The following is a 22,585-nucleotide window of genomic DNA, read 5'->3' as shown; positions in this document are numbered from 1 at the left end:
TCACTGCCGCCGCTGCTTTTTTCTCCCACCCTTCACCACCACCACCCCCCAAACCTGTTTTTTTTTTTCTTTCCTCGTTTCGGAAATGAATGTCATCATCCATCCCTTTACTCCCGCCGCCACGACTCCCACCCGTCACCCCCGGGCAAACCTCAGCCGAAGCCCCCGATTCTGTTTATTTAAATATTTGATATGTAAGCAGTCATAAAATAAATGTCAGAGAGGGGAAGGGAATGGATATGTGGGGTGTGGGGAATGAGGCCATTACGGGTAATGGTTTCTGATGCTCGTCACCCCCACAGTCTAACACCCCCACCCCTCAACCCCACCACACGCAAACCTCCACATGACAGAGCCTGCAGTCGCTGAAGCAACAGGGGAATACAACAACAGGGAGACGGGGCCTGAGCAGTCTGAGTGTGTGTGTTTGTGTGTGCATCACAAAAGCATAGACGCAACAGCTGCACACACACACTCACACACGCACTTGTTCGACTAGCGATATGGAAAATAGGCCCTCCCATGCACAATTGACTTCTAATACATTGTATACTCCTCAAACCATCCATTTGCCAGGCATTGCAATTTCAGGGGCCCTGAAAGCAGCACTTTGCCAGCACTTTGCAAAATACCTTAAAAAATCTGCAGCCTTTACAAACGCGCTCTCACAGTAACTGCCAACTCGAACACGTCTCTTAAAGTGACAACACAGCCGCGTTCCTGGGGATATTGAATGCCGCTTTATCGACTCGCCAGAATTTTCATGTTGGACACAAGACCCCACGCTACCTGCTGTTTAGACACCTCGTCCGCCAATACCATTCCGTGCACGCCCAGCTAGTGGCACCCGAAGGATTACATGTCTGTGACAATTTCACCCAGGAACTGATAAAAAACGAGAGGTAGGCGGGGTGAACGCATCAAGCGCAGCGCTGAGAGAGAGGGAGAGGCTCTGATGGTGTACTGTGAACAACCTTGAGTTTCTCCTTGATGCTGAGATACTCAAATACTGCAGATCAGCACAAAAAAGAAAAGATCTCCAATTAAGAAGAAAGAAATCACAGCAAAATGTTCATTAGTGCCGATGGTGTATTGGTTTGGCATTTTAGGGCCTTTTATTCTCAGACCTTTGCCTAACAAGCTCCCCGGCCACACCGAAGGGCTGCAGGGGGGACAGTGACATCACATCGGGAGTCAGAAGTCAAGGAGAGGTGTTGCCGGCTCTTGACCTCGTCACCTCTAATTGCTGAAACGTGCTGTGATTTTCCCATTTGTCAGCATGCAGGAATGTCTGCAAGCATGTCCAGCCTTGTCTTGTGATGTAAATGGAGCACACACACTTCTCCAACACCCCCAAACTCCACTTTTAGCTTTCACGCTCCTAATCGTGGCATAAAGAAGCCCGTCCCCACAGCACTGCACATACATACACTCATTTAAACACTCTGTGTCCCTGCTGTCCACACACATGCCTATGATCGCCTTCCTCAAATGCATACCTGCATTTCCTTCACACACACACAGCCCTCTGCCCCTTCTGTCTGGGTCAGGGAGCCCTCCAGAGCACCTCGCCCTCTCCGCTGTTAATTACCGCTAATTGGCCCTGCTCGTTTTTTCCCCCCACTATAATGAAACCATTCATCTTTACTACTTAATGAGTAGGCAGTGTAGTCACCAGCCAAGGTCACTCACAACTCGCATCCAAACGACAGAAAGAGACTTTGGAAACAACTGTGGGGGAAAAAGACGAGAGACAAAAGAGGAGAAAGAGATAAACGGGCTGTTTCAAACACAAAACGTGAACTTGCACCAGTTTGCATACATGACTTGGCTCTTTGGAACGAAGCCAGTGTGTAAGAAAAAGTTGAGAAACGTCTGGGAGCTGTGGGAGTCTGCAGCGTCCGACTAAAACCACAACACAGAGAGGGGATTTCCAAAGACAGACTAATTAAAACGGGGTTATGTGAATGAAAACAATAGCTCTCTAAAAGCGCCGACCAAAGCCGTAAATATAAAAATGCATTTTCCAAATAAATTAAGAGCCTTCTCTCTGCTTTAGCACACATAATTATCAGAACAACCCCCCCCCCAGTGCAGGACCCCGCCCCGGCAGGTGAGAGGGCAGCACGTTAGGACGTCTCAGCCACCATAAAACACCTAATTAATACTCAACGCCTCAAATATTAGTCCAGGGGTTGTGTTGCAATCGTATCTCGGGAGATTCTAAAAGAAGGCAAGTTATTGCTGGGGAGGAAATAACCACACAGAGTTATGAATATCTGGATAATGATGCCCAGGAAAGCTGTATTTAAATTCCCTTAAAGACACTCGAGTGAAACTCAATTCAGGTCTTCCTAAGGAAAGATAAAACTCTGCACGTCTATATTTGTCTGATGCTGATAAATTACCTGGAAATAAAGTTATAACTCAATGAATGAGAAGAAGATTTTATGGTACAGCATGTTTCACATGTGCAGCGCGGGGTCAGCGGTTCAGACGGGAGGAAAATATCTTTATGCCGCCGCCTGCGTGAGCCGGGAAGATGCCAGTCTTTGCCTGACAGCCAGCAATTTCTTTTCAGACCTTTGGTCTTTCCCTCAGAGAAGAATGGCCGTGTTGCGGTTTCTCCTTTCAGCCTCGTGCAGCGCAGCAGAAGCGCGAGCGGTCACGTGCTCCAGCGTGGCGATCAGCCCGGCGCGTCAGTGTTTATAGATGGGACGCTCTTCTATGGATTATGTTAATGTGGTATTCCACGCTCCCCTCTGGCATGTGTCTGACATTACAGTAACCTTTGCATGTTTAGCCAACAGTAACTACGGATGTTCATCGAGCTGGGCGGCGTGCACGCGTGTGCACACGCTCAGAAACGCACAGACACGCAGGCACAGCAGCACGGGGAGATTAACTCCACACAGCAAACAAATGCTCTCGCCATCCGTATTGATATTCTTTGAAGGAATTAACATCTTAAAGAAATAAGACATTTAAACACCAAAATAAAGTTCACTCATGTTGTCGATATCTAATCCAGTTCATCCGGTTTGTGTCAAAGGAGTGGCTGGAATGTAGAGCGCACACGTCCGGCTGCATCACGCTCACAACAACAAACTACATTTTCAACACAACCTCTCATCCCACAGACACCAGCTCCAAGCAGTGCGAAGTATGCATCTGTGTTGTGCAGCCACTGAGCATGCAACTCTGCATAGAAGAGGATGTGGTGTGAATGACTTCCTAAATTATTGAGAGAAAATTGATCTAAATGAAGCAGAGTTCAGCCAGGAGTGACCGAGAGCATCCTGTTGTGACCAGTGTCTATAAAGTCCCACAATTTGGGGTTTGGAGAGGTAAAAGATGACAAGATTATGCTGTGGCTCTGAAAAATATATCCGCGTGGTTGAGTGCACGTTTAAGACCGAGCGCATGTGTGGAAGAGAGGAAAACCAGAAACTGAGCATCTCTGCGTTGCATCGTTTTCCTATTTCTGTCTTCCTTCACAAACGACACGCAGCACCGTGCTGGCCGTGTTTGCTTTTTGTTTTTTTTAGCTGAACAAATGGTCCCACCATGCCAGAGCTGATTAGGATCAACTCAAACCAAACAGCAAGATGTGTGACTGGAGAGCAGAGCCTACAGTGTGGTGGAAACAGTGAGAAGTGCAGAGGCTTTGATGTGGAAAGTGACAGATGACGGCGATGATAATTTTGATGATAATGATTTTCTCGCAGGCTGGTAAGAGGATGGTGGCAGCACGCTATTCATACATGAAGTCACACTGTGTGTGTGAACCAATCATTTTTCCTGAGCAGTAAATAAACGCAGGCCTGCATCCACTACTCTCACCTTCACATTATTATAAACAGAGTATCTATGAGCAGGGCTGAAGACAAACCTCAAGGTAAAGAAAAAAAGGGGGATTCTCATGATACAGAGGGAAAATAATGTGCACCAAAAATCTTCTGAATTCCTGAAAACACTGAAGATAATCTGCCAATTAACCTCCTCTCCTCTGCTTTTGTTGCACTGAAATGTTGGACCATTAGCTCTATTGTACAGAAGGAAGTGAGGGAGACTTGAATCTTAAAATGTCACGCTGGTATCTTAAAATTTTCATTAATTGCAGCAATCACAGAATTGCTCATTTCCGAAGGGACCGGCGGCTACGCTTCCCGTTTCCTCTTCTGCTGCCCACAGAGGGGAGAAGGGAAGAGGAGTGTGCAGCCCACAGATCTGCTCAGGATTGTGTATAAATATTCGATAGGACACGCTTACTCTCTAAATACCTCTGGCCTGACCGCTGGTCCCCCGGGAGACCTGCAGAGCTACTGAGAGCGAGGCACAGAAAAGCAACAGAGGAGAAAATACAAAACGAAGCATCTCTCTAAGCAATAAGTGCATCAACGTATCTGTTTACCCGTAGTTACATTTATGTTCCTGAGCAAGAAAGAAAGAGAAAGAAGGAAGCCCCCTCCTGTGGTGCTCGGGGGGTCCGTCCATTCAAGAGCCGCACGTGGCTAATTAGCATATTTGAAAGTCAGAGCAGCGGGGTTGGGGGAAGCTGGGGCGCCACGCCCCCCCTCACATACACAACAGTAAAAAAGAAGGAAAAGAGGAAGCCGAGTGTCTGTGTGTTCGAGTCAGAAATAGTTCTTTTTCTTCACATTTTCATAAAGCTGACGTCGGGAGGCGACTGGAACCGTGCTGACATTTCCCAGAGTTCACACACTCATTCTCTCGGTAAACTCGGCCAGGCCGACTCCACAGAGGTCGGCGGGCCTCCGTGTGACTCACAGCAGATATCGCCTACATTTCTACACGTGCAGCCTTCCTATGGGCCGTCTGCCTCCTCACACGCAGACAGGACAGCAGCAGACTCTGTGTTTATGTCAGTGCCAAAGGACCTCACGCCTCCTGCAGCAGCTCTGTGTTTAATTCTGCGATTATTAAACAATGAAAATGGTTCAAGTGGCATTAATACGTCTGCGTCTGGTCCATCAAACCTGAGGTGAAGCCTAACAAATAACAAGTTCTCAGAAAGAAATCCAGAACTTCTGACTACTTCATCCACCTCGAAGTGTCAAATCTCCCATATGAACAATTAGCCGTCTTCCCCAAAACTGCTTTGTTTTTTATTTCACGGCCGCCCCCTGACGCCGGCAGCTCGGGGAAGACGGAGCTGAGAAACAGCTGACACAAAATCAACACCCGCTCACAGTAATTAAATCCTTTCTTCAGGGCATTTACTCACCAACCTTTGACTCCAGGGGATGCTGTGAATGCATAGCAGGGCCGGAAGGGGAAAAAAAACAAGTACAATCATTTTATTAGCCGGTTAATAATACACAGGCTTTACATCCAGTGATGCAACTGGGCAGTTTTTTTTTTATTCTTATTATTTTTCAGGATCAGAATTAATTGGTGTTTTGTGGAAACCGCATGCAGACCAGGGAGAACCCCGGCCTGCCAATTACCTACGCCGGCTCCACGTTTCATCCAAGGAAGATGAAAAATGCTGCGCAGGCCCTTATCGGACGCAACAGAGCATATTAAAATTTCACTCTAGTGTTGCTAATCAGCATCGCGCTGGCTGGCCGAGACAGATGTAAACAAAACAACATAAACAAACGGCAGGCGGGGGGGGGCTGAGGTTGGACTGCTTACTGCTGACGAAAGGACTTCAGCCTGCCACGGCCAGCACATACAAACAGAGGAAAGAAACACAAACACTCAAGGACACCCACACACACAGAAACATCTAAAAGCACAAAGCCCACACACACACACACACACACCTGCGTGTCCATTTCCTGACCAGACCCCGTGGGCTGTCCATCTGATGCAGAACATGTACCATAAATTAAATTCCAGCAGCCATACTCAGGCCCATCACTATGCACAAGGCTCCCCGAGATAGCCGCATAATACAAAGTGACATTGATGCATTGCTCCCATTATAAAGTCTTTGTTCGTATCACACTAATAATTCATAAGAGAGAAATGTAAACAGTATGCACTGGAGAGCACTGCGAGCAGGGATCATTTCAAGGTAAGCACATTACCCAAGGATGGGATTCGGTCGAGCCTTTGATAACGCAGAGCTACCGAGCTTTGATTTCAATTCGAAGAAGAAGAAGAAAAACACACACAAAGGAAAACACTGAGCATAATAGTGACAAATTAGTGGAAACTGTAAATATCCATTAATTTTTGTTTTATTAGGTCAGATTTTAAAAGAGTCGCTGCTGTAATTATCTCAGCAACACTATCTCCCTCTTACTAGGCCCTCATTATTATCTGCTAATTGCTTTTTTTCTTCTGTGTGTGTTGTGTGTGTTCTGATTAAGAGACAACAGACGGATGCTCGTCACATATAGGACGAGATAGAAAGAATTTTATTTGCGACGTAAACTTAAATAAGTCGTTAAAATTGCATGTGGTGTTGTAGCGGTGCAATAGTTGCACGGTGTGTGTGAGGAGGAACCACAGGCAGCAGAGAAACACTGGAGGAGGCATCCCAGCAGAAAATCTCAAACTACAGCCACAACAATGCTCAGCTGCCCTCCAATCAAACGCAACCCGGGAATTAGAAAAGAAGGTTCAATGTCATTTTCAGGAGTGTCGACACGCACTTGTACACACACACACAGCCTTCAGTTTGGTGAATGGCCACTGTAGTGGGATGTTGTTGTGGGGGGGGGGGGCAGCAGTGTAAATGAGGTGCACTCGTTTCGTTCACAGCTTGCTCCTGAAGAGAGGCAGTGGGGAGGGAAATTGAATTTGAAAGAGGGGAAGCTGTGCCAACAGGTGACAGAGGCGTGCTTCGACCAAACGCACTCTGAAGTGAGGCGCAGTCATATCACGGGGCCAATTTGGAGGCAGTATTATGCACTACACCGCTCTGCGTTTTTCACACAGCCTGTCAGCGCGCAGGAGAGCACCGCTGCCACTCCAAATATGAATTAAACATAGGCCTTTTGTAGCGTGAATATACCGCTGCTGAAATGTTGGTAGAGTCAAGAAAAAACAGAGTAGCACACTCACTTACTCCCAGAGTGGAAAACTGCGACATAAAACTGGTAAATGTGAGAGGAGTTTCGATGCGTGGTGTGTCAGAATGAACAACAATGCAGAAGGAATGAAGCTCATGCACCTGACTGATCTGTCTGTCTGCGATTTAATAAATAGAAGTCATGCAAACAGCCACTAATAATTAGCTATTGTGTTACAGAGTTAAATCGCTCTAGTTTTCTGGTGACCATCTTATCAGTGCATAATTTGCTACGATCAACACAACAGCAATCCCTCCCACGCTAAAACATTCACTTCATTTCCTCAGCATCTAACACAAATTGCCTTTGATTGAAACAATGTAGGCTAATGAACTGTTTTTGTTTTGTGAGAGGCAGACACTATAAGCTGTGCTCAGCCACCTTGCCCTCCAGTCGTCCAGATGTGCCATCCAGCAGTGCGCATAATTTAGTGCGTCGAAAACAACCTCATGATAACGGCTCTTCTGGAGAAACTCTATGATGTTTAGGTTCGGGGTTCTCGACTGGCAGCTACTCCATCGCCTGGCTGCAGGTCTGCAGGCAGCAGAAATGTTGGGGGGCGGGGGGCACTTGCTCCGTCTCCAACACTGTCACTGCTCATGTCCCCAGGAGGAAAGCATTCAGCCTCAGCTGCAAGAGCATCCAACAGCTTCAGGGGCTACAGGGTAAAAGCTGAAGGAGGGCTTCTGCAAAGCCTTTTATTTCTAAATATATCTATTATTATACTGCATTATATATTACATGGCAATTAAATAAAATAAATAAAAGTGTTGTACAATTTTTGACAATTCTGTTTAATCAGAAAAAATTTAGCCCAATAATTCATTTTTTAAAATGTTCCACACTGAATTCAGCGTGTGTTTTCTTCTGTTGTGGCAGACACTGCAGCCTTTTGCATGTCTGCTCAGCGAGGAGAAAAATAATGGAAATGATCAAGAGCAAGCTAACCTTCAAAAAACTTCAAATATTACACTGGAAGGCCTCCAACGCCACTATGTTCCCAAAAGACGCGAACGCATCACCACTCCAGGAAAAACACCCCTGCAAGAAATCCTCCGGATTTTTCCTGAATGCCTTCTGCCCAGCGGGGCCACAGGGAGCCAATCAGATGGCTGACTGGGTGTCAACTGTACGCCTGGAGTACACAAAGCTTTTAGCTACTTTACCTCCACTATTCAAATTCCGAACAGGGAATAAACAAGATGCGCAGGAGCGCTCCAGCTCCACGCAGAGCGCGCAGAGGAGGACAGGCGCCTTTTCCATGGGCGCAACGGCCGATGCCATTTCAACTGAGCTAACAGACGAATGCTGTAGTTTGTTAGCATGTTATCTTCTACGTGAATTTTTCACGGGTGCTTCGAACACAGCACCACCTCAAAACAGGGCCTTTGGCACCACGTCGGCACAGAGGTGAACCTTCCAGCGCGGCCGGGTTTTAGTTTGGCGCATGAAACTGCAAAACTGAGGAGTACACAACTGCAGTGTGGACATGTAAGCTGTGGTGACAGAACGCGGGCTATTAATGAGCCCATGTGAATTTTTAAAAAAGCAACTCCAATGCGTCTTCAAAAAAAAAAAAGAATACATGAAAGAAATACATGCGCGCAGATTTCTTCCCACTGTTCATATTAAAGCCTCAGTCAGAGGTCTGTGCGTATGTGTGTGTATGTAACAATGTAACACGATTTTAAAGGTCACTCACACACACACACACACACACACACACACACACACACACACACACAGCATCATGAGGACACCGGGGGGCCTCACACAAGTTTCCTAAACTCACCTGCGTCCTGCCGAGGCCCTGCGTTGCGTTGCCAGGGTTCATTGCGTGTGGATGGCTCCTCTGCTGCCCTCCCCAGTGGGCCGAAGTGGCTCCATACTGGGACCCCACGTCTTTTCCCGGGCCCATACCGGCTTGCTGCTGAGCCGCAGGGCCGCTGTAGTCCTGATAGGCACCCCCGTAGCCCCGCATCATCGGGCTGGGGGACGTCAGCAGTTGGTTGAGGGTCGGGGTCGCCCCCGAGGGATGCTGCTGCTGCTGCTGTGGCTGCGGCTGGGTTTGTCCCGGGAACCTCTGGAAGCCAGCCGAAGCAGCTCCCAGAGGAGACTTGCCGTGGCTCGCAGAGGAGTTGCTGCCCATCATCATGTTCCCAGGTTGCCGACATCCAGAGGGGCCCATCATCCCGTAGCCCCCGCCGCCGTAGCCCGCTCGGTAGGCGGGATACTGGCCGTACTGGCTGTTGTGGTACCCTGCTTCGTGGGAGTTCTCCATGCTGTTATGTGCCGAGGAGTGCGTTATCCCCATCCCGCTGCTTTGTTGCTGCTGCCCGCCATGTTGCTCGTAGCAGGGCCTCGGAGTGTAATAGTTGTTATTGAACTCGGAGTTGTTACTCGGTGGCCCCAAGTTCGAGTGCTCGTACCTGGCGGCCATCATCCTCTCGGAGGGCTTACAGGTGAGCTCCCCTTCACCTTTCCCTGTCATGTGCTGCTGCTGTGGCTCCTCCTGGCCCCCCAACAGGTTCTCTTTGCCGCTGTGGTGTTGGTGATCCGCGCTCCTGTCCCCGCGGGGAACCTGGCCGTTGTTATTGGCGCTGTTGTTACTTTGGATCTGCCGCTGCTGATGTGGCGCAAACTGGCCGAATTGCGGCGGCGGCTGCTGCGGTGGCTGAGACTGAGGGGGATCTCCGCTCCCCGCACATTTCAGCTTGTGGTTCGCGATCAAACTCGACTCCATCGAGGAAGGGCTCGAATTAGTCGACGCCGTGGCGGACGCGAGGTTATTCCCAGCCTTGTCGTGTCCGTCCGGAGCGCCGTGACTCGTGGAAGTTGAATGGACCATGCTGAGCTCGTTCCGGCGGTGATGATCTACATTATTCAGAGTCCCATCTCCAGCAGCCAGCATCGGTCCCGTTCGCTGTCCTGTACCTCCTCCTCCGGATTTCCCCGAATTGAGCTCGGGACCCAGACCGCCGGCTAGTTTCTTATTTTTGCTGTTGGTTCTGGTCGGAGCCGATGCCACTTGCGCAGCCATGGTCACTCCAACATCTCAGCGCGCAGTGACAGCGAGCCCCGACCAGCCGCGCGCGCACAAAATAACACAGAGGGGAGAAAACACGAGCTCAGGGGTCAAAAATAAAACCCGCGGAAAAAGCTTCGCCTGGCTGTCGCGCTGCTGCTGCGGTGGCGTCAGCGAGGCTTCATCTTCAAAGTTTCTCTGGCAGGTTTAAAGAAACTTTTTGCCTTCCCCCCTCCGCCTCTCCTCCATCCCGGTTCTCAGTAATGTGTAGCAGCGTCTCCTGGAGCCCTTGTGGCCCAGCATGGCATGAGAGAGAGCGGGCTCTACCAGCTTATCCACCTCCAGGGCTCCGGCGTGCCTCACATGGAAAATCCGGACTGGAGTAGCGAGCCATTAGGCACGCCGCGTGACGGTCTTTCCACGTTTACAATAATTTGCGAATCGATTTCAGGATAAAAAACGACCCGCGCGGTGCCAAAACGGTGCTCACAATACACAACATGCCCCCGGAGTCATCACAACGCCTAGCTTTAATTTATCAGCACATCAGGAAACCAAGACGGAAAAGCCGACCTTTAACTTCAAAGTTTGTTTCGTTTTTGGATGAATTTACAAATCACGTCCTCGCGTGCTGCTCCACTCCACGGCGACCCTCCAGACGAGCGCGCTAACGAAACATGAAGTTAGGCTTTGCGAGTTTCTGCGCCATTATCCAGATCAGATTTTCCCTCTCCCCACCCTCCCTCCCTGTCCCTCGGCTCAAGCCAGTTCTCTGCAGCTCTGACAGCAGTCGGACACGCAACCGCAAGCGGTGCGCAATAATGTTGCCATCCGAATAAGAACGTAAGCTCACTTTATAACAGCTTTAACGCCCCAACACCTCCACCACGGTTCCCATCACAGTCTTGTTTTCAACCCTAAATGATCTACTACCTCTCCAACAAAGACACACGGTAATCCTGTAATAACAGGAAACCCAGGAAATCTGTAATAACTATTAATCTATAGGACTAACTGATGCGACAGCAGATAGAAACCGCATTAAACAGGATTAGGTAACTATATGGATGGAATGGAATATAAGTGTAGATTAAAGCTCTTCCTCATCAGGGTCTTATTTGAATACAAGTCTACATTGTTTAATTTCCTTTAATGGATTTACTTTGTCAGAAAAAACTTGTCTGAAATTTGAATGAAATAAAACAAAAAAAAGGAGGGGGGGGGGGCAACCCCGGTTGCAATGTAAGACCACACGAAACCAAAGTCTACAAGATATGCTACCCCATCAATGGTAGTCAAACATGAATGTAAAATAGTGCTTAGTAAAGAAGCCAGGGTGTCTGCTGGGACTTGAATGAGCAGAGGGTCTGCTTTGATGAGATCAGATGCATTTGATCAACAGAGGGAGCTGCGGATGAAAGGGGGGTGGGGGGGGGGGGGGGGATTTGGAGATGAGAGTTGTGCTGAGGATGGCCGCGGTAATGATAATGACTGCTGGTGGTGGGAACAAATGTGAGGAAGCCGAGGATGATGCTGACGGTGGAGGTGACTGACTTACAGGCGCGGCGATGCTCGTATTTTTCTAACACATAATTGATGCCTTGGGTCACACGGGTTCAAGCGAGGAGACACAGTTTGCTCCGCCTGAGAGTGTACTCTGTGTTCAGAGTGGGATAATTCACTACCAGCCATGTCCATGACAATGGGAAGACCCCTGCTGGAGGTACAGCGTCAGTACAAGCTGTAGGTTAAAAATATAAACGTTTAAAGATACAAGAAAAAAACACATAAAAGTGTACATTTGTGGTTCCACCCTCACGATGCACGCACGATAAATATAGCGTGCGACAGCAAGAGGCCCAATCCCGCTTTTACACCTGGATGCTCGCTCACGGAGGCAATTTAAACCGAGTGACATCCCTGGAAACCTTCACCAGCCACTTGCCTTTATGAGCCCATACCCAGGGCCTAAAAGCTACAACTCCGAGCCTCTAGAGTCTTCACTATTCAGTATGGTCAGGCCCAGCCTATAGCACCTACAGGCACAAAGACGATGCCATGTTTACATCCTGTGTGCAGGTGACAGGAAGGACCTGTACCAGTTTGTATTAGGAGAAAAAAATGCAGACTTGGAAACCTTGTGTGATTAGAACGATCCTCATCCCCATCCTTCCCGCTTGCCGTACTTTGCACACATGACGTTTGTGGCTCCCATCAGTGTCCCAGATCAAAGCAGTGATCTCATCTAGAGCAACAGCACCACTGACAGTGAGGGGACCTGGGGCATTAGCATATTCTATGATGGCGCCCGGCTTTTCAAGCCGTTGCCTCGGCTGCAGCTCTGGGTGTGCCGCGCTGTGGCTTTGCAACTGTAATTTCCCTCTCTCACTCATTAAAAAAAGCCCACTGTTCTCCTATTAATTCGCAGACACACTGATCTGTTTGAATGGCTAGGATGGGTGTGTGTGTGTGTGTAGGAGGAGGGAGGTGGAGGAGGGCAATGGCTCAGCGCATTTGCATTTATGTTTAATTTATAACCTTCAGGGGCCCCCTGATGCAGCAAGATTGAAACAATAACTCCAGACAAACACGGGGAAGAGAGGAGGAGGAGCTGGAGGAGGGTGGATGGAATTAAAAATATACAGATCTGGGATGGTATGTGCTTTGAATGTGTGTGTTTGAGCATGTGTGTGTGTGTGTGGGTGGAGAAGGATGCTGCTGCTGTCTCTGCACGATATGCATACATTTTTGCAAGTATTCGTTGGTGCATCTGCATCGCACACACACTCAGGCTCTCTGACAGAGAGACAGAGGTCTCCAATCCACGGGGGGATAACATGCCACGGTGAGTGTCTGTCAGGAGGAGAGCTGGAGCCTGTTCTGGGCGAGTCTGCAGGGATCTCCCCCTTAGCAGCACAGAGCAGCACAGCACAGCAGCACAAGCCTGGCCAAGCACAGAAAGTGGGTCAGCCCGAAACGCACGCATGCACGTATGCACAGACACACAAACACACACGCACGGCTAAGATAGATGCAGCCCTGGTGTCACGCTGTGGGTGTATTTGAAAGAAACAGAGTGCAGAGAGAGAATGCACACATAATGTTTGTGCAGATCAGAGCGACCGCCGTGGTATATTTTGCATTAGCGATGTGGAGATGGGCGCCGCGTTTAAGACGAGGGGTAGATGGCTAAGGAGTAAAGGGGGGTGCAGCTGAGACAAAAAGCCAGCCAGCCATTGTGAGCACACCCTATGGAAGTGCATCAAATTGATCCATAGCCTTTTCATTTCAGGCTTGGGTAAATAACAGAATTTGCATTGATCATTCTGCAAAACCAGGCAACGACGGGCTTGGGAGCGTACGGCATGTGTGTGTGTGAGTGTGTGTTGGTGTGGCCGCTAACAAAACACATCTCTTATTCCTTTCAGCTCCTTGCGGAGTCGAGGGCCTCACCAGAGCCCTACAAACAGCTATGATGGATAAAATGTTTTCAACAACACTTCAGAGGAGTGGATGCTATTGTGTCCGCCTGTATACTGAAACACAGAATCATAGAATTCCCAGGACACCGCATGCTCTATTTATGTGTTATGAAAAACATGACTCAAAAGAAAACGGAAAACAGCCATGCTCTACTTTCACTGTCAGCTATCATGTGAAGTGTGAAGAGGAGGAAGCGGATGAGAGCGAGATAGAGACGGGGAAAGGAGAGTAGAAGAGAGTGATTTTCTTCATCCGCAGATCCTATCCTGATGGTGACAGGGGACTGGGCTCTCAGAAACACACCCCCACTTTCTCCCCCTCCAGTACCTCTATCCCCCACTCCCCCCCTCTGATGCCTGTCACTGCTACTCTCTCCCTCCCTTCTTCTGACTGGAGGAGTGTGTGAAGTGTCCCCCGAGAGGCACCGACTCAAAGACGGTATTTACAAGATCCACACTGAGCCCACTTTTAACTGCCTGTGAAGAACTTCTCCCGCCGCCTTTGATGTGCCAACCTAATGGGGAAGAGCTTGCCGGCAGTCATTGCATATGTTAGCGAGGCAAAGTGAGCTAATCCGCTAGCATTGCAAGGTAGATTTCAAGCTGCTTGTAGTAACGCTGAATGCTGTATAGTTTTGGTGCATTGCTGCCCCGAAAAAAGAAAAATCTCCACTGGCAAACAGACCCTGACAGGATGTGTGAGCTTTTAAAGAAGGAGCAAAAGGCAAACACTTTGCCTCTTCATAGTGCGTTTAGCACATCCTGACTCGAGGATAAATGTACAAGGTTATTGTAATTTCACTAGCACGGCCTACAGTTAAACTTTACGCTGTTTGAGTCACCTCCATTTGGTATTTGTATCAAAGTGTGTACATGTGCTTTCTCTAATGGCCAGCAGGGGGCGACTCATGTGGTTGACTGTAAAGAAGTGCATCTCATTTTCTCATTTCAAGAATGATGTTTTGGTAGCATGTAGGGTAAAACATTTAAACCATAACGAAGCGTATGATTTCTCAGCCAGACAAGGGTCCAGGATGAGCTGGGGGGAGACTCACAGACTTCCCTCCTTTATGCTCATGAGCTCTAGAGACTCAGAGATGGACTCCGAGCAGAGCCACACTGAAAGGAGACGACCGAGATGTGCGGGCGTCCGACTAGGACGCCTCCCGAGTAGCTCCTAGGTGAGGTGTTTTGGACACGTCTTGCCGGGAGGAGGCGCTGGGGCAGACACGGGACTCAGTGGACAGATTTTATCTCTCGGCTAGCTTGGCAGTGACTCAGTGTCCAAATGTGAGGACGTTCGGGATGCTGCTGACGGTGGAGGTGATCTGACTACAGGCATAGTGATGATCATATTGTTCTACATGTACATAGTTGATGCCTTGGGTCACACGGGTTCAAGCGGGGAGACTGAGAGCGTACTCTGTGTTCACTGCAAGCCACGTCCGTGACAATAGGACAGTGGGTGTGGACTCGGTGTCCACTCGGATGAGCTGGAAGAGATCACTGGGAAAAGGAAATCTGTGCTTCTCTGGTGAGACTGCTGTCCCTGTGACCCAAATGGCACAGCTCCCCTGTGACTGACACTTTCTACTGTATGACTGTGCACCGGCAATAGTGAAAATGACCAAAGGAACAACTCAAAAACACGGCTGACCATAAAACAGTGGTCGACATCCTGCTGGCTACGCTCATGTTCTGTTTGATATGATGTGATATCATTTGGAGAGACAAGGACTGGATTGGAAATGAGTATTTCAGAGGGACAGATCAGGCTGAGCGGTTTGGACATGCACAGAGGACAAAGGATGATGAGGACGGAGCTGCCAGGCAGGAGGAAAAGAGGAAGACCTCAGAGGTTCATGGATGTAGAGAAGGGGGACATGCAGAGGGTTGGCAGGATCGGGAGCAGGCAAAAGATGAAGAAGATGATGATTTTTACCGAGGTGGTAGAAATGTTTCTGCCTCCTTCTGCTAATTGAAAGTTTAAAGGCCATGTGACACTTTTGGGGCCTCGTTTGCTGAGTTAACCACAATTGCACACACATGCACACAGCAGCAAATATCCAAAGGTAAAACACAGATGCTCATCCAACTTAGTTTTACCTTTAACAACGGCAGCGAGAAGGAAGGCTTTCATAACAAACAAAGGCATTTGGAACGATTTTGAATTAGGGTAATTAGGTTTGTGTTTTGTTTGTTGTTCAGGAGGCATGATCAAAGTGATATTTCAGCAATTTGTGTCAGCTCGGGAGAAGGGGGGGAAGAGTTTGGAGAATTCTGCCTATTAATCTCCTCAGGTTCGGCGCTCGGTGAGTTAGGGACGCTAATCAAAACAAGAGAATTATGAATAATGAAAAGTGTTGATCAGAAAATGAAACAAAACTGTAGATTTGTGCTTTATTATAAGAAAATTGGACTCTACCATTTTCCCCATTTTCCTGTTTCCAGCCCCTTAAAGGAGGGGGTGTCACAGTTTCAATGCATGCCAAATCCTCCGTGCTCAGTCTGAGGGGAAGAAGAAAAATCAAAGAGATATGGATGACTTGACCCAGGAGCTCAAAGTCTGAGAGCAACCGGCTGTTTTGATCTTATCTAATATTTATGAATAACTTCCTTGATATTTCCTTCACTCCATGAAGCCGTCCGCTTTTACACTGTTACACAATGATGTCTTAGAGGGGCAATGACGGAGATCAGACGGGGCCCCGGCTCAGAATACTGAGCGCGCTCTCTCAATAGCCTGGGAGGAAACGCAGCAGCGAGCTATCTTACGCTCTGTGATTGAAATACAAGCTCCACTAGACTGCGGCGTGTGTTGTGATGGTATTTGTGTCTCTGTCAACGAAGGCTAGGCACAGAGAGGGGAAAACGCCGTCGCCGTTTGAGCATGAATATGAGCGTCTCCGTGTTCGTGCGCGCGACTGCGTCCTTTGCGTGTCTGCCCCTACATATGTACGGGTACGATTCTGCAGTGGGCCTGCCCGCGCTTTTCAGAGACGCAGCTGCCGTGGAACCATTCAAGGCTGTTTGGATCGGTAATGGCCTCTGATGCTTTTCACTATCTCTTCACAAAAGTCAAGTGTTCTCAACGTGTTATTTGCCCAAAGTGGCCTTGTTCCAAGGCTCTATTGTTAGCCTAATGGAGGCGAGACGACACCAAGACTCTAATTACGGACACCGACGATCAGCCCTGATAATATTGAGAGTAAAGTGGGTAATTTGTGGCTGTTGTGTTGAAGGCTTGACGGGAGGCAAAGAGAAGGGAGGGGGCGGCGAGGAGGAGAAGGAAGGTGGGGAAGTTGTTTCCTCGTGTCATCACCCCGTCGTCCGTCACCCAATTATTCCCCCCACGAGCAGAGAGTGGAGACGTGGGCACAGCAGGAGAATATTAATGGGATGTGTGACATTACGGTTCCTGCCCATTCAAAAGAAATGTTCTCTTACATTATGGGCCATCAACAGGTGATTTCTCACCGCTCGCTGAGCTTCGTGGAAGTATATCCCTGTTTCATAAAGCGCCGGCACGCCGCAGCTGTGCTCGTCCGTCTTATTAAACACAGATATTACAGTGGGCCTGCTTTTATAGATCCCCGAGCTGGCAGCGTAGATAACCTTACATCCACCTGAGAGATTAGACGTCAATAATAAAAAGTCACGTGCCCCCAACTTTGGCCTTTAGCTCAAGTGCGGCCCGAGGTAAACACCCCATCAGCGCCTGCAACGGCAAGACAGGCACCAAAGCAACTCAGCAAGCCTGTGCCTATTCTGTCAACACCCAAAATCAAAGCCCCTCTCCCTTGAGTGATCTGTCCAAACAATTAAAATGGAACCTCTTTGTACCATCACACTTAACATGTCAGACAGAAAAATGAAAGGAGCCTCGTGTACTGGAGCCGCGTGCCGTCACGCCTCCTGTGACAAGCCCCACGGAGAGAGCGGCACGCCACAGGACTGACAGCACTGTTCGAATTTTAAATATGTTTTGACACAAAATCAAAAGTTGCTCACCATTACGGGGGAGAGATTCCCCCTTTTCTGTGTGATCACTTATTAGACCCCTAGGTGAACGAGGCAGAAATACTGACACCTGAATATTCTCTTTGCGCTTTCTTTGACATCTTGGAGCAGGTCTGGGGATCGTTTCTCATTGTGAGATATCGTTTCGTAGTGAGATTGAAGCTCTGATCTCTCCACATCTGAGGCTCACCGAAAGCCACCAGTGATCAGTGAGGATTCCTGCCTGAGTTGCTCGGTTTTATCTGCCTTCTGCTGTCCAAAGCCAGGTTTGCTGCTGTTCCATCTCTGATTATTATAATACAGAGGACTTGACAGCTTTTGTGCAGCAGCTCTGACAGCCAACGCCGGGTTGTGTCTAGGAACCTGAAAATACGCAGAAGAAGAATCGGTAGGCTTTCTCTGCCTGCTCCAAAGCCGATCGACTTGATGAATTTGATCCCAGAAGCGCACCGAGTGGACGAGAACTAATCAGCCGGCCAATCCCATCAATCGAACGAGCTGCCATCTGACATTTTCTTGTCATGTGACAATGGCGAATAATACATTTTCCTTTCACATTAATGAGCTCGAGTGGCTTTAAACATAATGGAAAGCGAGACTGTTTCACGGGTCTCGCCGTGCTCTACGCATAATCCTGAAGATGAAATTCCTAATCTCCTTCCAAACAGGGAAGAGGTTTTTAAAGCAAGACCCCAATTATGCCCAGCCACAAATTAGCATGTTTAATGCAGCAAAATGTTTTAATAAAGAATAAAAGCAAAGCAGCAGAAAACAAAAGCCAACTGGGTAATAAGATTATCTCTGCCAGGCGCCCAGTGCACATCATTGTAGTTCACACAAACGGAAGAGATTATAAGTCACATTGAAAACAGCCTAATCCGTGAAAGACTCCCGATATGATTACTTTCTATTACGTTTGGTGACTGAGTGCCATGGATTTATCTCAAATCCTGAGGAGTCTTTAAAGTACAGTTGGACATAAAGGCAAAGAGCCAGTTGAAGATTAGTCGAATCCATCTGCGATAAGCTTCGGCAGTTTGGCCACAAACAGAGATAAACACCAATCTGAAGACCAGATGATGTAATACGCATTGGACAGCTATAGATTATCCCCGCAGATCGCAAATTTACATAATGTATCAAAGACGCCGGCGAGTTCCAAAAACCCAAAATGCATCATTTCTGTCGGAGCGGCGACTTAAACGCTGCCGTTTGGTTTATCGCCGTCTCCTCGGTCGCTGCCGCAGGTGTGCATCCGCCGCGTCCCGTCTCTGCCGGAGTCGTTATCTGACCTCCTCTTAGTTCCCGACAAGGTCAAACATCTCTTCTTAGGGAGAACCAGGCCTCGTCTGTTGCCGGAGAAGTATCCAAGTCGTACGTGGTGAAGGTCAGGGGCTGCATAATGAACTGGAAAATGTCACTTATATTACTCCCCATTTAAACAGCGGATTTTCCAGCACCAGGAACAAGGGTGATATTTACCCTTTTTCCTGCACAGGCCCGGAGCAAAGAGCCCTCTTAATCCAGCTCGGGGTGTGAAATTGAGTCGTATGTGTGAGGGAATGTGATTTCCTGCTCCCAGAGTTTAGTCTGTTACACCCCAACCCAGCTGCCCTGTGCATTACAGCTACACGTGGCTGCTAAAATACAGAAGTGACGGCGCTGACCTTATGATGGAAAATAACAGCTAAATACGATAATAAATGTATGATTGATATTTGTCTGATGCCAAAATATATGCCCGCTGCGGTGACGGAGCAAATCCTAATTATTAGACTGATTATTCACATTTCCCAGCACATTTACGCAGCGACAGGAATGTCAACGCCTGCATAAATTAGCGTGAGAATAAAACAAGAGAGGCGACAAGGCAGGGATGACGAAAGGGCATCCAAAGGAGAATGTTAATAATGATTCCTCTAAAACAATTTCCATTAATTATCAGCCTTCTCGCCAGGGAGTAATATCTACATGCCCGAGGCAGGTTTAAATTGCATAGTCTGCCTAAGAAAAGAGACAAAGACTCCCCAGTGTCCAGCTACTCTCATCCGAACAGGAAGGCTTGAGGAACGCCCAGGAGACAGCGCCACAAAAGCAGAAGCTAAGCTATTAGCACAGCGTCACGTCGGCAGCTGGATCTACCCGATGCTCTTTGTGTTGAACGATGCTGCGCAACAACAAACGGGAGACATGAACGGGCTAGTTTTCACTTGATGATCACGCACACGCCACCTGAAGTGGACAGCACTGCCAGATTGCTGCTGAGTCTGAGCTGCCCGCTGCACAGCTAACAGACAATGTCAAAGGTAGGACGTGAATAATACCATCATTTCATATTCCGACTCCCTGCCAAGGAACGTGTCACTCGGACACCAGGTCACATACCCAGGCAGCATGTGAAGGCAGAGGTGGGGCCGCGAGCTTTTCCGAGAGGAGAGGGAAGGCGGCCAGCTAATGTCACGCACGCTGGCGTTGGGGATCTTCTCGGCCCTCCCCCCCTGACAGTTATTCTACAGCCAAGCTGGCATCTCGCCTCTCTTCGCGGCCTACGTGAACCTGCTTTGCTCGGTGACACCGGGCGTGTCTCCTGGGTACGGGCACACCTGGCAGACTGTCAGCGGGCACAGGTTTTAAGAGAGGGCAAAGAGGGCAAGGCAGGGAGGGGCGGGCGCTCTGGGATATCTTCAGGCAAGAAACGACAGCGCGTAATAAACTCGGAGAGCGAGTCAGCCTTCGCTGCAAGCCTGCGACTCATGTGACACACAGTAAATACTGATTTTATCCCAAGTTACAGACACTGGTGCTTTTAAAGCACCATGCTACAGATCATAACTGTTTAAAAAAGAATTCAAGGATCTTTTTAGCTTGTCATTAGAAAAAAATGAACACCAGCATGTTAGAAATCGACACGAGAATCAGAGTTTTCACACTGATATGAAAACAGTGGATGACAAAAAGATCTCGACTGACGGAACACAGCTTAAATATGAAAAGTTCATTTCTTAAATACATTTACAAATATGCAAAGAAAACAGAGCTGAAGCAGCACACATAACGAAAGCCAACGTTCCTCTCGTTAGAACCTTTCTGATGTCCCAACGCCCGCCGCTCTGAGAGGCCGGACGTCTCATTTGCAAGCGAGGGCCTGGAGAAGAAACGGCTGCCCACTGGCCTGTCCGTCAGAGGGCTCACTGGGGAGAGTGTGTGCATGAGCTTCAAAGCGTGCATGTGTGTGTTGATTAATATCGGGAGGGCAGGGCAGTGCTCAGGCTGTCGGTGAGAGCGAGAGAGGACAGTTCTGTTCACTGCCGCCCAGGGAAAAGTCTGCTGGCGGAGGGGGTAATGAGCCAGAAACAGGCTGAGAGGAGAGGAAGAGGCACAAGGACAGGCCGGCACACTCCACCACCGACCTCACACATGCACCCTTCACTCAATCTCTGCCTCTGCCATCCCTTACACCCCCCCCTCCAGGAGGCCAAGCACCATCAAGGCTCCTCTCATTTTCTCCTTCTCATTTCACCTTCCTTCCTTCCTTCCTTCCCTTTCTGTTCTGCTCTACGTCACACTCCACCTTGAAAAACACATTTGTATGTTTCTGCATGCACACGGTCACAGGTTAAGCATACACGCATCCTTGCACTCTTTTTCACGTGGGCCGTCCCCATTGTGCAAGGTCACTGTGGACATGACAATACATCCAATTACTGTGAACGAGGCAGCGGGTCATAAGGTTACGTGGTTTAAAAACACCGAAAAGGCTTTTAAAGGGTTTCTTATTTTGCAGTCCCCCCGAATTCTAATCATTTTGTTAAAATCCTTTCAGTAGGAAATGTTAGTGGTTTATATACAAATGTTATTGAGCTTTTTGTAGTGGATATTTTTGTTTTTATCCAAATATATAAAATCTTTCATTCATGCATCCATGTGCACATTTTATGAACTGCTTACCCACCTCAGGGTCGTTCTGCAACCTGAGCCTGTCCTCACTATCAGTGGGTGATAGGCGGGATGAACCCCGGGCAGCTCGCCAGGCCATCACAGGCCCGTACAACAAACATCATTTTATTTCTTATCCGGTCGTTAAGTGATGACGTGATGAATCCTACTTCCGGGTCTAAAGTAGTCTGCGTTTAATATGGCTTTTGTGTTGTTAACATGTTTAATGTTTTGTATTTTCTTCTATTTGATCTCGAAAAGCTCCTAAAACAGTCAGTGATCACTGTTGACCTCCCTCGGCTTTTATTACCGCTAATCATTTATTTAAGCTCAGTTTTTAAAACCTTAGGATGTAACTACAGCCCAGCCCATGCAGCAGTATGAATGACTGACCTCGTATTGTGGATGGATTATCTCAGTTGTTCTCCTGGCTGAAGTTTGGTCCTTTTACAGCATCCTGCCATGCGATTACATTTGTTCCTGACCACCGAGAACACTCACGTTAACTTTTATCGAGTGGGAAAAAAGTTAGCTTGTTTATATTATGCTAACATAGCTGTGTCGCTAGCGGTCACGTAGCACATCATTATATACCAGCTAGCCAAACTTCAGTAACCCTACAAACGTCACTGCTGTTTAGTTTTCTGTCTTCATTTATGTTGGAAGTGATAGCAGAGCTGTACGTTTGAATTTGTTTCCCAAACCCCGCAGTCAGGACATGCTGTCACACGCTGGGTCTCTGACCCAGTGCTCTGAGTTCATTTTGTAATTGTCTCATTTTAGATATGTGATTAGTTTGTGTCATTCCTATTTAGCTTTTGTTAGATTTGTATTGTTGATTGTCATTTATGCTTAGAAATATTTAACCATATATGCTTAGAAGTATAATCATTTGTAGATTGAAAGAATGTCTCATCCTAGGAGGTCTGTAACAGCTCTGTGTAGCATGAAGGGGGAGTGCGTTCACTCCCTCTACAGAGTGTTCCGGCGTAGATCACACCTCCTAGGAGAGGTCGTATCTTTTCTTATTGATTTATGGTATAGCAAGCACACGTATATCTGTTTAAGTATAA

At 48.1% G+C, this 22,585-nt stretch overlaps 1 protein-coding gene across 5 annotated transcripts in view; it reads right to left on the bottom strand.

The window, feature by feature from the left end:
- LOC102196556 (AT-rich interactive domain-containing protein 1B-like) overlaps positions 1-10,796 on the bottom strand; it is a 163,001-nt gene extending 152,205 nt beyond the window's left edge. For all 5 annotated transcript variants that reach the window (XM_005739012.1, XM_005739013.1, XM_005739015.1 and 2 more), the window contains exon 1: positions 8,842-10,796. In XM_005739012.1, coding sequence (XP_005739069.1) covers positions 8,842-10,089 — 1,248 coding nt within the window. In that variant the 5' untranslated portion in view covers positions 10,090-10,796. The remainder of the gene's footprint in view (positions 1-8,841) is intronic.
- Positions 10,797-22,585: the final 11,789 nt, after the last annotated feature.

Source organism: Pundamilia nyererei, unplaced genomic scaffold (assembly GCF_000239375.1).
Source record: "Pundamilia nyererei isolate P.nyererei 1_Seehausen unplaced genomic scaffold, PunNye1.0 scaffold00088, whole genome shotgun sequence".
NCBI classification, from domain to species: domain Eukaryota; kingdom Metazoa; phylum Chordata; class Actinopteri; order Cichliformes; family Cichlidae; genus Pundamilia; species Pundamilia nyererei.
Note: the sequence above shows the minus strand (reverse complement) of the source record. Positions and strands in the feature narration are given on the sequence as shown.